This window comes from Toxorhynchites rutilus, chromosome 3 (genome assembly GCF_029784135.1).
Source record: "Toxorhynchites rutilus septentrionalis strain SRP chromosome 3, ASM2978413v1, whole genome shotgun sequence".
In the NCBI taxonomy this organism is placed as follows: Eukaryota; Metazoa; Arthropoda; class Insecta; order Diptera; family Culicidae; genus Toxorhynchites; species Toxorhynchites rutilus.
Genome location: NC_073746.1, coordinates 184,522,512 through 184,538,229, shown reverse-complemented (window position 1 = coordinate 184,538,229; position 15,718 = coordinate 184,522,512). Strand labels below are relative to the sequence as shown.

The following is a 15,718-nucleotide window of genomic DNA, read 5'->3' as shown; positions in this document are numbered from 1 at the left end:
GAGGCTTTACCACGAGTAATGAATAAAGAGGGGACTGGGGACCTTATATGCACAGATTCGCTCAGTGTAATAAATTCTCTCGAAAGCTATAGAAGAAGGACGAAAAGAAGAGACTGCATGGAAACATTTTACAACACATGTTTCGATAAAGGGGAAAATGTCATGTTTTACTGGATACCGAGTCATATTGGTATACCAGGCAACGAGCAAGCTGACCAAGAGGCGAAAGCGTCACTGAGCCATACAGTCGATAGATCAATTGCGGTTGATATCCGGGAAGTCAAAAGCCATATCAAGAGATGAACCACCTGGAGATGGCAGGCAGAATGAGATGCTGTGAGGAAGAATAAGCTGAGGGAAGTTAAAAATACGGTTTTACCCTTTGCAGAGAAAAAATATTGTGGCGTGTGGAAAACATGTGTATAAGTGTCTCATATTTATATTATAAATTTATTTCCTCGTTTTTGTTTTTCGAAATTCATTCTGTGGTCAATGTAATGGGGATGAAGCCCCCATTTAACGGGAATAAGGAATCGAGGCTCAAGCCGCAAAAATGACGCGATCTGAGACCACCACTGTGTATCGCACGCAAACCAGTGTTCCACGGAGTTTGAAACATAAAATACGATCCTTTAGCAATATCCGACCGAGCTTTAGCGAGCTGTTGCAGTCGTTTTCTTCAGCGATTTGTTCCGGGAATTCAAAACCTCTAATCGTCATGACTACTATGCAACACGATGATGACTGTTGGTAGTTGCGTCGCTCACACGAAGGACGAAGTCTCCTTCGTTCGACGAAAATGACCGTTTTCAGCTATGATTGGAAATCGTCATTACTAGCAGCAGCATGACTATATCAACATATGTGTGCAACACGACGTGCATGTTGCTTCGCTTGAGGTGATGATGATGATGATATTGCCTCTTTCCTCTACATAAACAAGATCAAGTTCTGGGAAGCGCATATTGCATAATCTCGTATGCATTGTTGCCACATTGAAATTTGTATTTCCGAGCTAAAAAATCTTTTTTATCTGTAGAGAAAAAAATCGGTTTTGGAATCTGTGTTGCGGATTTTTCATCTGATAATCCTTTTGCGTTAGATTTAAGTACGAAGTAATAATTGCATAGTTGTAGTAAAGTGTCTATATTCTGCTTAGCCATATTTTTAAGCACGTAATCACTGGCATAGTTTGCCCGTAGTTTTCTGAGTAAGACTATTCTTCAATTTCCAGGCCTATGCTAAAAGTTTACTGTGCAATTCTTTCTCGCACAGAGGTCTAATTTGATCCAAAATTTGTAATATTTTAGATTGCGAGTTTTAGATACATAGAGAATTATGCCAAATAAAAAATAAAAATACATTTTAAAATGTGTTTTTAGGGAAAACCTACAAAAAGAGTTTATTTAATTTATTTTCGCGTTATAAATATTCATTTAATCCTCACTTTCCTCGTGGTGTTTATACATGGTCTTGCGGAATTTAGCCTTGATGTCGTTTGACAACTGTACTGAGGCACTTCCCCAACGGATTTTAACAAATAGTTTCGATTTGATAATTGCGTTCACAGTTTCTGTAGTGAGACGATTTGAAACTTTTATTTTGTTCGCATTATATTGCGAAAAAAGACGATTTCTATCACTACTATATTTGACAAATTTGACAGTAGTAAAATAGTTCAGCTCAGTACTTTTCGAATTGTCGAATTGAGTTTGTTAATTGTTGCGTAAAATGATCAAATATTTAAACATTAGTTTATCTTGTTACAGAATCTGTATAAAACCTGCATGGACATCTAATAATCTGTAATCTGTATATACAGATTCAGAAAGACAGACAAACAGACAAAAGATATTAGAAATAGGCAAATTTGTTATTCCAGAATCTTTATCATCTGGTTTTAGATAGTTAAAAGGTTATTGCTGCTCTTCCAAAAATAAAGCGGAAAACATGTACAACTGCATGAAATGTAAAAAATATGTTTGTCTCGTACATGCAGTTATGGTATATTCTAATTGTTTCAACCTCAATCGATTGGTACGTTTTTATGTTATTTCATAGTTCTCTATATTAGATTGGGGAAAATGTGATCCATTATTTTTGGGTGAAATTTAAAATCATTTTTAATATGCTTCGGATTGTCCAATTTGGGTCAAATATGCACTGTTTTGTTGCCATTCTAAAGGTAGCTTCATAATGCCTCTCTCTCAGAAGTCTTGGTCCTTGTTGGAGAAAAACTCTAACAATAGATTTTTACAATCTTCTCTTTATTCCAATTCCTTATCACACAGGAAGTTTTGCAATGCGAGAAAAGGTGGTAATTACTTGGTGCCAGGTCCGGACTATATGGTGGATGCATTAAAACATCCCAATCAAACTCCCGGAGTTTTGTGGTCTTGTGTTGCCCAGATGGAACAAAACATCTCCACTGTTGGCCGATTCTTGACGTTTCTGGTCAATCGCTAAATTCAAACGGTCCATTTGTTGACTTCAGAGTATAGCACTAAAAAATTTAAGAACGAATATAATTAAAAATTAACAAAAAAAAATTAAAAAATTGCACATATTTTACTGTTATAGTATCGGCACCATTAACACCATTCACAATTTCAGCGGCCTAGCTTGAATTTTATAAAAGAAAAAGTGTAAAATGTACCAAATTTTCTCTTTGTTGATTTCCATTGCTAACACTCAACTGAATGGAACAACCAAAAAACATCAGAATATTTTTTCACAGCGAGCCTTAATTTGAAATTGTAGGATCTATAATACGCGAGATACTGATCACTAAGGCTGATGTCACATTAGGCGGATTCGCCGCCGCGGATTCCGCGAGTAAAACCGCAGCGGAGGATCTACAGTGTATTGTGAATTAGCCATGTCACACAGAGCGGGGCGGTTTTGGAAGCGAATTCATATCGAGAAAAAAACCGTCGCAATATCCGCGGCGGCGAATCCGCCTAATGTGACATCAGCCTAAAGCCAGCTACCGGGAAAATAACGGATTACTTTTTCCCCAACCTCATACCTTCATGAATTATATTCAGTTGCGCGAGTAGATACAAGAGGGTTCAATTGCATTGCAGTGAAATGTAAAACAATCACCCCAACTGTATTGAAATTAGAACATCCAATTAACGAAAAAATAATTTCATTTTTTATGCATGATTATCACAAAGTGTTATGAAACAATGGAAATAGAGAAACAGTTTGTGGGGTCTACGAAGAAGGGTAAAAATGTTAAAATGTGTCAAAGACACTTTTGGCTTAATTTTTTTTTTGGTTTTTAAGACAGTACTTGATCGTAGTAGACATACGCAAAATTGTGTTAAAAGTTTTCTTCTGACCTTTTCGGTTTAAAAAATATCAAAAGAAGTAGTTTGCTGTTCGATCACTTGTGACCCATATGAAAATCCAATCGCCTAAAAATACCCATTATGAGTTCTCTAATCTGGATTTAACGTTTCGGAACACGCACTGATGTGGTTGTCGTGAAATCAATCTAATTTATTCAACATTCGTACATGACCCAAACATCGTGATTTTAATTTGGAGACTTTGAATTTCACCACATGCTGTTACTGTCAGACAGAATAGAATCGTAAACACATCGACGAAAAACAACTGTGTTGAAATATTATATCATGGACAGACATACAGCTGTACTAGCGTTGTACGTGTACAACGTTGTACAGGTACCACGGTAGGATGACACACATACTTTGGATCTACATTGTACCGCATGTCAAACTGACAATCAGAAATTTAACCAATTTTTACCAATTTTTCCAATTTTACCAATTTCAATGAAAAAGGTTTTTATTTGCCGTCTAAACTATCAAACACAACAAACAAGCTTCCAAACTGAGTTCTTAACTCAAGAGAAAGCCAATACAAAGAGTGTTTTGATTCGGTTTGTTCATGCTACCCACCACTAACCGTCTATGGCGCTGCGCACAGTACAACTGTAGCCATGTACAACGGTAAAACAGGTCGGTACAGATACAGCGATTGTACCGAGTTGCTTGCGTGGTTATAACGCTGTACATGGTGACAGACATACAATTTTCGAAGCACAACGGTAGTACAGCTGTATGTCTGTCATAAATATTATGCACCAATGTTCATGATCTGAAGTCCATTCCCAATTCAGTTCTGCAATTATTACCAACAATGATTGAACCAATCTTTATTTATTTTTTTCTACAGAACCCATCGTGAATGAACACCCGGTGACCATCTACCCTGGCCGAGCGTCTCCCCCCAGATGGAACCCTCCACGAAACCTGCCCAGCTCTGTGGAACGCCACAGGGAAGTTTGTCATAAAAGCAACATTCCGTCAGATAACTCCTCGTCCCAGGAGAATTCTTCGCCGGAATCGAACGAGTCGGAAAATAACTCCTCTCTGTCACCCTCGCACGGCGTTCAGATAAACATTAATTACAACAACGAATTGGTCAGCAATCGGATATTCGCTACCAGTTTGGACTACGCAAGATCAACAAGGCAGCCGGTGCAGGATGACAGTGACGAAGAGCGATTTTCCGAGGATTCACTCGAGGAGTCGTCACTTCCGCCTCCACCTGGTCCCCCAACAGTCCCTCCACCTCCGTCGTTGTCTGCTCCCGTGACACCAAGCAAACGCCACAGTATAGCATGGGAAGTTAACCTCGACGATCCGGCCAGCTTCGAAGATCCCTTGGGAGCTCCTAAGGCTGGCGGTTCAAGTTGCACGAAGGTATGTGCCATATTACTAAATAACATTAAGGTAAATGATGTTGTGTTGTCCAATGTTGGGTGTTTTCTCGCAACTAGTAAATGCAAATCGAATTTCTTTCATGAAGATCACATGTAATCAAGACGAGTTTGGGTTTTTTGAAAAGCCCTAAGTCTCTAGTTACTAATAATACTATAATGCGTTGCAATCTTTCAACGATTTTTTAACTTTTTTTTAACGATTTTCTTCAAAAAGAAATTATGATCATGGTTTGTTCGATACATAATCATGGTTTGTCCGGTTTTAGAAATCACCATTTTTGAATGAAAAAATTCGAATTTTCAAGTAGATGTTGCATTTCTCATTGCTTGAGTTTACTGTCATCAGATTCATCTATTAGGTGTACCGGTACCCAACACGGTTTTACAACAGACGGTTTCACAACAGATGACGTGAATTGATTATTATTTCAGTGAATCAAATTTCCAGACATTCGTCGGAAAGCTACTGTCATTGCGCGGCTTTTTCAGTATATGTCAAAAAGTTGAAGCGTAGACAACATAGTTTTTTTCCACTTCGAATAGGTCGAATTTCGTACCAACGAGAGTGTTTTTGCGGGAAGTGTTACTTCATTATTTATGAAGAAAAAAGCTGCGGAAAGTCATCAAATTTTGGTGGAAGTTTAGAATGACCATGGTCCAAATAAGCGAACGTGTCAGATGTAGTTTGCACGGTTTAAAAGTGGTCATTTTTACTTGAAAGACGAAGAACGTTCCGGCCCGCCAAAATAGTTTGAAGATGAAGCATTGGAGGCTTTACTCGATCAAGATCCATCATAATCGCAACAAGAACTACACTTGGAACATACACTTGGAGTAGCTCAGCAAACCATATCCGATTGTTTAAAAGCAATGGGAATGTGAACTGCTGCGAACAACTGCTCCAACGGCATAAAAGAAAGAGTTTTTTGCATCAAATCGTTACTGGCGATGAAAAGTGGGTCCATTACGACAATCCTAAACGTCGGGCAACGTATATGACCGGATACCCCGGTCATGCATCAACATCGACGGCCGCGCGGAATATTCGCGGCCAGAAGGTTATGCTATCTATTTGGTGGGACCAGCTGGGTGCGGTGTACTATAAGCGGTTAAAACCGAATGAAACCATTACGGAGGACCTCTACCGACGACAATTGATGCGTTTGAGTCGTGCTCTGAAGGAAAAACAGCCACAATACGAGCAAAGACACGATAAAGTTATTTTGCATCACTACAATGTTCTGCCACATGTGGTGATACCGGTCAAATCATACTTGGAAGCGCTGAAATTGGAAGCGGTCCTATCCCACTCGCCGTATTCTCCAGACATTGCTCCGTCCGATTACTACCTTTTTCGATCGATGCAACATGGCCTGGTTGACCAGCACTTCTCCAATTTTTATGAAGTCAAAAATTGGATCGATTCGTGGTTAGCCGACAAACCGGCCGATTATTTTTGCAAAGGGATCTGTGAATTGTCAGAAAGATGGGAAAAAGTTGTGACTAGCGATGGGCAATACTTTGAATATTGAATTTGTAACCATTTTTGCAGAATAAAGCATTTTTTTTTTTTGAAAAAAAAACGAAGAAACTTACCGGTACTCCTATTATTAATAATTTAGGCTTTCTTCATAATATTGTCTTTTCTTGGGCATTTTAAAGGTGAACAGTACTCAACACAGAGAAAATTTATTTCTGCTACGCGCGAAAGACAAAAAGAAACTGCAACGCGCCAAGCGGCTGCCATAGTGATTATGTGGACAAACCAACATCAGTGCATCGGACAAACCATGATCAGAATTGAGGTCATCGAGATGCATTAATTACATGATTTAAAGATATAAATCTGATACAAATGGTGTGCAAGCACGATGTTAACAATATTTGTAAGTGTTATAATCCAGAAAAAGTCTGAATACATACCAAATGAACATCTGGTCATTTATGTGGCTTGAATATTTTAAGAAATTCATTGTATCATCAATATATTCCTTCAAGTTTTATGTAAAACTGCTGAAATCAGAAAGTAAAATATGTGCATTAGAGTGCCAATGGACGTATGAGATAAAGAGACCCTCCAATTTTCAAATCGAACTTAATTAAAAATGTTGATTCCCACGAAAAACTACCTTAAGCAAAATATCAGCTCAACTCGATTTCATTTACTAATGTCGCAGATGTCAAAGTTTGAGTTTTTTGAAAACCGAAAAATCACCCAAGGGGGTGAAAACGGAAATCGGGGTTTTCGAAAAAAAATGTTGTTGCCAAATGTCTTCAAATGGCATGAAACGACTAGATCTACTGTCATCTCGAAATTTTTTTTTGTCAAAAATCGACACTCTGGGACTTTTTTTTGTGGAATACGAGGCACAACGCATGGTTTAGGATGCCAATGTAAATCGTCATATTGATTTTTCGTACGGGACTCCCTACAAAATGTTGATTTGCACGACAAAATGTCCTCTGCAAAATATTAGCTCATTCGGACTTCATTTACTATTGTCGCAGATGTCAAAATTTAAGTTGTCCGAAAATTGAAAAATCACCCAAGGGGGAATAAGGGGAATCGGGGTTTAAAAAAAAATTTATGACATATGTCTTAGAATTGCATGAAACGCCAGAAAGTAAATTTTTGAGAAAAAATTTTTTTCGAGATAACAGTAAATCTCGACGTTTCATGCAATTATAAGACATTTGGCATCAAAAATATTTTTTTAAACCCCGATTTCTCTTACTCCTCTGATTTTTAAATTTTCGGACAACTTAAATTTTGACATCTGCGACAATAGAAAATGAAGTCCGATTGAGCTGATATTTTGCACAGGGTAGTTTTTCGTGGGAATCAACATTCTTAATCAAGTTCGCTTTGAAAATTCTAGATGGCCATTTTCGTGTGCATATTTGAAATTGCGTAGCATTTTCAACATTTATTGTTTGCAACTATAACTTCTCATTAAAAACCCATTAGAACCGCTGATGCAGGTAGTATCTTAAGTCATAGCCCGAAGCTATATGGATTCGCCTTCATTCATTGCTGATATTCACGATTTTCAATGCAATCTCCGCATCACAAGAACCTCCCTAACCTGGGTATCTTTTGCAGGATAATGAAAGCTCTCATTCATCCAGGAACAGATACATCTATCGAGACACTTATCTTGGATGGTTTGCCTCTTCCTATTTAAATTATTCACTCGATTGGAAAACTCTATCGGATGGATATAAACGACCTGTCGTCTCAGGTATCTTTTGCCAGATGGAAGCAAAAAAAAATTCTTGTCAGTAGTGCCACCGTCGGAGTCAACTTATCTGTCAGCTTTTTCGAATATTCATACAGCATTCTCATTTCCTACGAACAAGTATGAATATATTCAGCAATAGACATGGCCAGGACGAACCATGTGTTGATATATGTATATGACACAACTATGTGTTTCGAGTACATACTCGTTAGGGTTTACAGCATCAAGCGCGCGTGGAAAGGAACAAAGCATAGAAAGCGAACGTGAATGTTGCTGTTTTCATTTTCATAATCCAACGATCCTATCAAAAGCGACCATTTATGCTGGGAAATGCTCTCATCTTTGAGCAGAAATATGAATGATGGACATAGGGCGAGTGGCATACATATATTCAACATTTTTAACTGCCTTCAGCATCTTTCACGAGTTTTTCTTTTTCTCCAAAGATTACGAAAGTGCTTTTGCTTCTCCGGCTATGGGCCATCCTTTCTATTTAGACGTTTGTCCTATCTAGACATTTTTTGAAAGTATATATTCCAAGGTATAAAGAACAGAATATAATATTAGAAATTGCGCTGAGATACCTCTGAATAACACATATTTTAGACAGAGACATTCACACATTCTTCGAATATACATCAAACAAATTTAAATATATTTGAATGTACAGTACTTATATATATAACAATTATTTTTCATGAAGAGTGCAGGATAGTTCGATAACACATCGTGGCAAAACGTCATGTCTGAGTATTTCCACTTATTTTACGACATGAGACCGAGCTATATCTGTTGTTTATCAACTTGGGTAATTCTTGATGTTATTTCGTTGTATTGAACAGTCAATCACGGAAAACATCTTTCTAACTTGCTAACGATGTGTTTTTTCTACTACATACTTCCGGTTTTCACTCGATCAATACAATCGAACGACTTCTAACTTCCAAATTGTCCATGAAATTTTAGTTCCCTCCAAGGACCCAAAGTTTTCATCTCAAGTGAATCCTGAATTGGACGAACCCCTATGTGAAGCAGAACAATGGTAGCACTTTATTTCAAAATAGCAAGCATGCGGTCACGAAAAAACGACGCTCGCATCCTCACATTTTTGTAGCTCATTGAGGGCCAGGCTGCAGATACGAACAATCGTTTATCTTTTCTTCATATCTGCTCCATTGGCTAAAACGGCACATGAGGAAAACCAGATGAGGAGTGAAATTAAATTCAACTGTGTGAAAATTCATACCACACCCCCCATCTTGCTCTCTCTCTTTCTTCTCCCACACCTTATTCACTAACTTCACTAAGCATTATGGGGCCTTACGACGATAAAATCGCTTTCTAAAGACATTATGGCACCAGTGGGAAATACTTTTTAATGAACAATGTAACAATATGTATATGATGTCTTCTCGGTTGTTTCCTGGTTTCCTGGTGAGTACCGGTCCATGAGAATTATAAGGAACTATATGTTTCCGGTGAACACATGGAAGTAACGATTGCGAATCCACAAAAACAAAGCTCCCCCATAATACCCCCGTGCACTTTCGATGTCGTTGGGGTTGGGGATGTAGGCTGCCCGCATTCATTGCGAAGATGCTCTCCTTCTTTTTTGCTCCTTTTTTGCGAATTTATACGAGTGGCATTTTGACGATCAAACAGTGGTGATGATGACGATACGGATGATTATAATAATATCGTATGTTAGGAAAAACCTCTCAAATGACTTAAGATCAATGAAGGTATTTCGCCTTCTCAACGTGATTAAACCTACGTTATCTAAATTGCTTTCTACTGAGAATTCGATGCTAAATAATATGTCTGGATCACAACTTCCCACTAAGAAAGTTCGGAGTATTTTCGAGTTTTTGACGAAGGACTACGTCTTTCACTCAGGGTGCCAAATCAAAAACAAATCACGTTGTTATGAAATAAAGTTAACATTAATAGTTTTTTTGTTGCGAACGGATTTTGACGATTTGCATACCAATCGAATCGGAAAAATCGAAAATACAGGGTGGCGCATAAGTCACAAAATGCTCTCTGTAGGAAAAAAACGATCGCGCTGCAATTATCGAGCGTGTTAGTTCCTACGCGGTTTAGTTATCGATCTTGTATTGTTTTTTATTCGAGAATAAAAATTATATATCGTGTGACTTTTTTTTTATACGAAATTTTTTTTTGTGCAAATCGGTTGCGTGACTTATGCGCCACCGTGTGCATTTGTTCTGTCTGTGGAAATATTGTCAAAAGAAATAGGATTTTTGTCTCAGTGTCACGTGTTTATTTTTGTTTTTAATAAACAAACGGAGACTTTTGTCTCGGGATTTCTTAGATTTCAACTAGCAATAATCGCACCTCCGATAAACCTCATTGGTTACGATACCGCCACTGCGCAAAAGCTTGCCTCGGAGTCATTCACTCGCTTTTTTCCAAGCAGAAAATCCACAAGTATATAGAATGAATTTAATAACAAAGCGACTTTTGCTTCAAATTCTGGAGAACTTCAAGCAGTCTGAATACATTCTCTACAAGACATTAATTCATTTGCACTCGAGAATTCGAATGATTGTGGCATTATGTTTTTATTATTTTGGGCATATACTATACGATAGATTAACCTAGATCTTTCAAACGACCACTTCACAAATCGAGGGTTTTCTGGTTACATACCGTTTCAATAATCAGTTTTATGAATATGGTTTGAGTTACAACCAAAACTTTAAAGGTGAAATGAACAAATTGAGTTATTACAGTTCCGTTTCCGTGGAAGAACTGGGGCTATATTCACTAAGTGAAGCCAATCATAATTAAACTCATAAAATTTAGTTCGCAGTTGCGGTATATATTCATTATTTTATTGATTTATTGAAAAAAAAACTTCAAAACCTCAAAATAAGTTTACTGAAATGCGCTATAAACTCTGTCCAACTTCTATAAGACCAGGTGATGATCTTTGCGTCATTGTAAACAAACAATGATTCAATTTAGATTCTAGTGTGTAGGTATTGGTGACTACCATACACTGCATTATTTTCATATGTATGTGTGCAAGCGCTGAGCGTAAACGAATGTTTTCATATTTTCAACTGTCAAGTTTCTATAAGACCAGTTACATTTTCCGTTGTTTTTGTTGTTTTGATCAATTAAATCTGGCAAATGCCGAAGGGAAAAGTCCTCACGGAGACAGAAGAAAGACAAATCGATGCATTTCACCAAGAAAATTTTGATATCAGAGAAACTTCTCGTCGGATTGGACGATTCCATCAAGTAGTGCTCAATTATTTGGCGAATCCTCAAGGATACGATAAGAAGGAGAGAGTTCCACGTAAATCGAAGCTCTCTGACCGGAATGAGCGGGGAATAGCTAGAACAGGTTCGAATACCTCAAAAAAATAAAGCAATATTTCAACTACTTAACTGCTCGGGTGACAATTCGTCAAATTTTGGCAAAAAATCCTCACATAAACAGGGCTTAAAAGGTTGAAACTCCCCATCTTACACCATCTCACATCGAAAGAAGTCTCATTTTTGCCAAAGCTCACATGAACCGACAGTGGGGCAAGATATGTCATGACAAAGAATGTTTTCAAAAAATATATTCTGTTATATACCATAACGAAAAGTTCTTCAATGTATAGGCTATCTTCACTGACGAAGAAAAGTTCAATTTGGATGGTCTTGATGGTTTCGACGGGTATTGGCGTGATTTACGGAAAAAGAAACGGTATTTTTCAACCAGGAATTTTGATGGAGACTCGTGCATGGTTTGGGCGGGATTCTGTGCAACCGGAAGGCTCAAAATAGCTTCCACATCATTCAAGGATTACATATACGTTCTGAAATTCACTGAAAGTCACAAAAATTTACATTCCAGCAAAACAATGCTACTATTCATACCAGCAAGGAAACTAAGCAATAGATTAAGGACCAAAAACTTAATTTTTTGGACTGACCGGCTCGCTCTTCAGACTTGAATCCTGTTGAAAATCTTAGGGGGGATCATTGTACGCAGAATCTACACTGAGGGAAAACTTTACACCACGATTGAAGAGCTCAAGGTTGCAAGTTCGGAAAAATGGAAAAATATCGAGAAATCCGTTCAGCAGAATTTGGTAAATAGTTTTCCAACACAAATTTCCAAGGTTATTAGTCGAAATGGCAAGGCTACCAATTATTTACATGTAAATCAACCGATCGTTTTGAATTTTTCATTGATAATAATTATGAATTTTGAAGTGGTCTAATAGAAACTGGACAGCTGAAATCATCATATTTAAGCACAATAAATAAACAAACAACTTTTTTGAACGAAATTGACGTTAAATATACTTTATTCTAAGCATTCAACAATGTATGAATGTATCTTGTTGAAATTCTAACTGTTTGTGTTGCAACGATATAGAATCAGGGTGGTCTTATAGAAGTTGGACAGAGTGTATAACAATAGCAATTAAAATAAACATTGAGCATGCTAGCAAACTTTGTTCAAAAGTAAGTTATGAATTCTAGTTTTCTTCGATATGATTATGAAAACATTTGAAGACATTTTTAGTACCATTTGAAAACAAGGGGGATAGTTGCAAATGATAAATTAATGTATTCCGATTAATGTATTTCAAATAAAAGCTTTACACGGTTGCCTTCTTGAAGCCCATAAAAATCGCTGTAGGTTGTAGGTTCGCGGAATTAATGGTTTGGAATCCGGTCTAGAAATATCAGCCAGAAATTATCTTTTTCGTGTTGAAAAGGTGTTTCAAGTTGTTTTTTTTTTTGACAATTTTAAAGCCAGGCGACGGATATCGGAACTCATGAAATCGATTCTTAAAATCAAGCAAGTGAAACACAAACGAGTTTTGGCCGTTTTGATACCGAATGTGTTTCCGGATACTACCACGTTATCTCATCTAACCCGTTTGAAGGATACAAGTTCATACAACAAACCGTTTTCAGGTCTTCCATTTGATGTATCAAAAAAGAAAAAATACAACTCAATTAAAATGCAATTACTACACACAATCACAGTCCTATGTCAAGCTCCCGTCCGTGCCCCTAGGCCCAGACCCATCAACTTTTTTTTAAATTTCTTTTGACGTGGTGATAATGTTATGTGGTATTTTCGGCGGCCTCATAACGATTGTTACGACAGCAAAGAAAGGCAACCCGTTCAATAGGTTGGCCTCTCAATTCACCGTCGAATTTTAGGTTAGATTTAGATCCTTAGTAATTCGTAGCTTTAATAGTATATATAGGCTCTAGTGTAAGATGTTAATATAAGTAATTTTACCTTTCTAGTTCGTAAGTAGGTTTAGAACTAGACTATAAGATTTTCTACAAAATTCACTAACATTTATAATTCAAAAATATTACTACTTCACCACACGTTACTTTTTCTCTTGTTTTGGTTTGTTATGTCCCTTTCTTCTATAACAACAATTTGTCACATCATCGCTGCTGACAGCTTACCATTGAAACGGTGGAACCGGTTGAGACAGGAAGGCCAGCTCGACGGTACCGGTGTTAACATCCTCCCCCCGTTGCTTCCCACCGTCTTCTGGGACAGCACGGTCATCCACGTCGAGCACGGCGAGTCTTAATGTCGGCCGCCTGAAGGTTCCCTGTTGTTTTCACACTAAGGCTTGCCGAATCTTGCTGTCACCGCCTTGTAAGACCTGGGTCACTTTCCCTCGGACCGATTCGTTGCGCTTTCCTCCGTCTGTAACCAGCACTAGATCACCGACCTGCAAAGGTTTAGTTTCGGCGAACCATTTTGTTTGCCTACGGATGACCGGTAGATATTCCATCAAAAAACGCTGCAAAAACTTGTCCAGTTGTGTTGACTTGCTCCCCAGGTTTCCTGCAAATTCTCTTGGGATTAGCCAATCCCCACACCAACCTGCTTCGCTCCGCTAGAATTCCCCAAAAGGAAGTGGTTGGGGGTTAAAGCTTCTAACTCTTCGGAGTCCAGTATGTCCAGTATATGAGTATGTCAGAGGCCTCGAATTAACTATACTCTCTGCTTCTACAACCAGCGTCAAAAGCTCTTCATCGCTTAGTTTTCCCTCCGTGTATGTGTCCTTCATAGCCGACTAACAGACCGTACCAATGGACCCATGATCGTTTCGTTCAGCATTTTTCCGTTCGGAACCTGTTGTTTGGTCTGAATAGCTTTCTCATTGAACCAGCATCATTATTGTGCGTTCAGCACTAAGCAACTAGTGTAAGGGATCCGCGCCGCTTCTGTTCCGGTTTAGAGATATACATAGAACGTAAGGTCGAAAATCGTTCGAAATCCAGCACGCGATTCATCTGTTCGTCGAAATCTAGATTAAGGTTCTTGCTCACTACTGGCGCTGGTTCTCCGAGTTCCGTTAGAACCCTTTCACTGTTTGATCTCCAATTTCGAAGATGGAACCCTCCGTTGTGATGAACCAGTCGTACCTCAGCCGAAACCTTCTCCGCTTCCGTTTCAGTGCTAAAACTGTCTTCGGTATTGCTGAATGTGTTTCTTGGCATTAAAGTTTTTAACGTACTGCACCGAAGCCGGGGACAGTAAACCTGTTTCGTAGTGTCGGCAGATGGGCTTCGTCGTTTTCCAGCATTTCTTGAGCTCACTGTACTTCCACGCTAAGACAGTCCCCAAGCTACTTTCCCCACTCTCCTCTACAGCAAAGAACTCTTCATCAACTTCGTGTAGCTCGTCGTCTCTCGTGCAGCCGCAGATATGGAAGCTGAATCATTCGTTGACCTGTAAACCTTGGCGTCCGTAGACACACCATCTCTTATCGCGTTTTAACAGCCGCCCGGATCCATCTCCCTCTCTCGTCTTCAACGGCACTGCCAGCTTCAGGTTGTCTAACCCGATCAGAATTCCTGGTCTAGCGTTATGGTAGCTTTGAATCGGCAACTGCCTCAGGTGAGCGAACCTCTTTGTTGCCTTCTCTACTTCGAAGGATTGCATCGGTAAGTCCAAATTCTGTACAATGTGGGCATTCGCTAATTGGTAAAGACGCAGTTGGTCCAATCCCGAAATAGTAATCGTCACCGTCTGTGAATTCTTCTCTACTCTTGACGTATTCCCTGTCCACCTCAGACAAAGTGGTTGCGGGTCTCCTGCTATACCAAGCTGCGCTACCAGACCGCCCTCGACCAGGGTAGATGATGAGCCCTCGCCCAAAAAAGCGAAGGTATTTAGCTGGCCCGACTTCCCGTACAACATCACGGGTAAATTCCGGAACAAAACACCGGAATCCGGAAATTGATAGGTTACCCATCTTGAATATTTTGAAATTTGTTGCGACAGCAATAAAAGGCAACGCACAGATTTTTCAACGAGTTTTATTTACAGTTTCAAACTGCAAGTTAGTTACTCAAAACAATAGAAGAACATATCTCATGTGCGGGGAAACAGTTTCCAAACGTTTATTTTAATTCGATTAAAATTTGCTTATTATCTAGTTCTGAACCTACTTACGAACTAGAAAAGGTCAAATTACTTAAATAAATAGCTTAAACTAGAGCTTAGAGCCTAGCCTAGAGTACTATTGAACCTACACACTACTAAGGATCTGAATCCAACCTGAAATTCGACGGTAAATTGAAAGGCCAACATATTGAAGGGGGCACTGAAAATGTAAGCAAATTAAATTATAAAGCTAAACTAAAACTAATGCCTAAAACTAAGATAAACGCTCATCTTATTTCCTAACAAGAATAA

General features: G+C 38.5%; 1 protein-coding gene and 1 pseudogene across 10 annotated transcripts in view; one reads left to right on the top strand and one right to left on the bottom strand.

Annotated features, from left to right (window-relative positions):
• Positions 1 to 15,718, top strand: part of LOC129780626 (uncharacterized) — a 329,353-nt gene that overhangs the window by 253,041 nt on the left and 60,594 nt on the right. For all 10 annotated transcript variants that reach the window (XM_055789108.1, XM_055789106.1, XM_055789109.1 and 7 more), the window contains one exon: positions 4,210 to 4,739. In XM_055789108.1, coding sequence (XP_055645083.1) covers positions 4,210 to 4,739 — 530 coding nt within the window. The remainder of the gene's footprint in view (positions 1 to 4,209; positions 4,740 to 15,718) is intronic.
• LOC129780767 (U4 spliceosomal RNA) lies at positions 10,255 to 10,404 on the bottom strand (annotated as a pseudogene).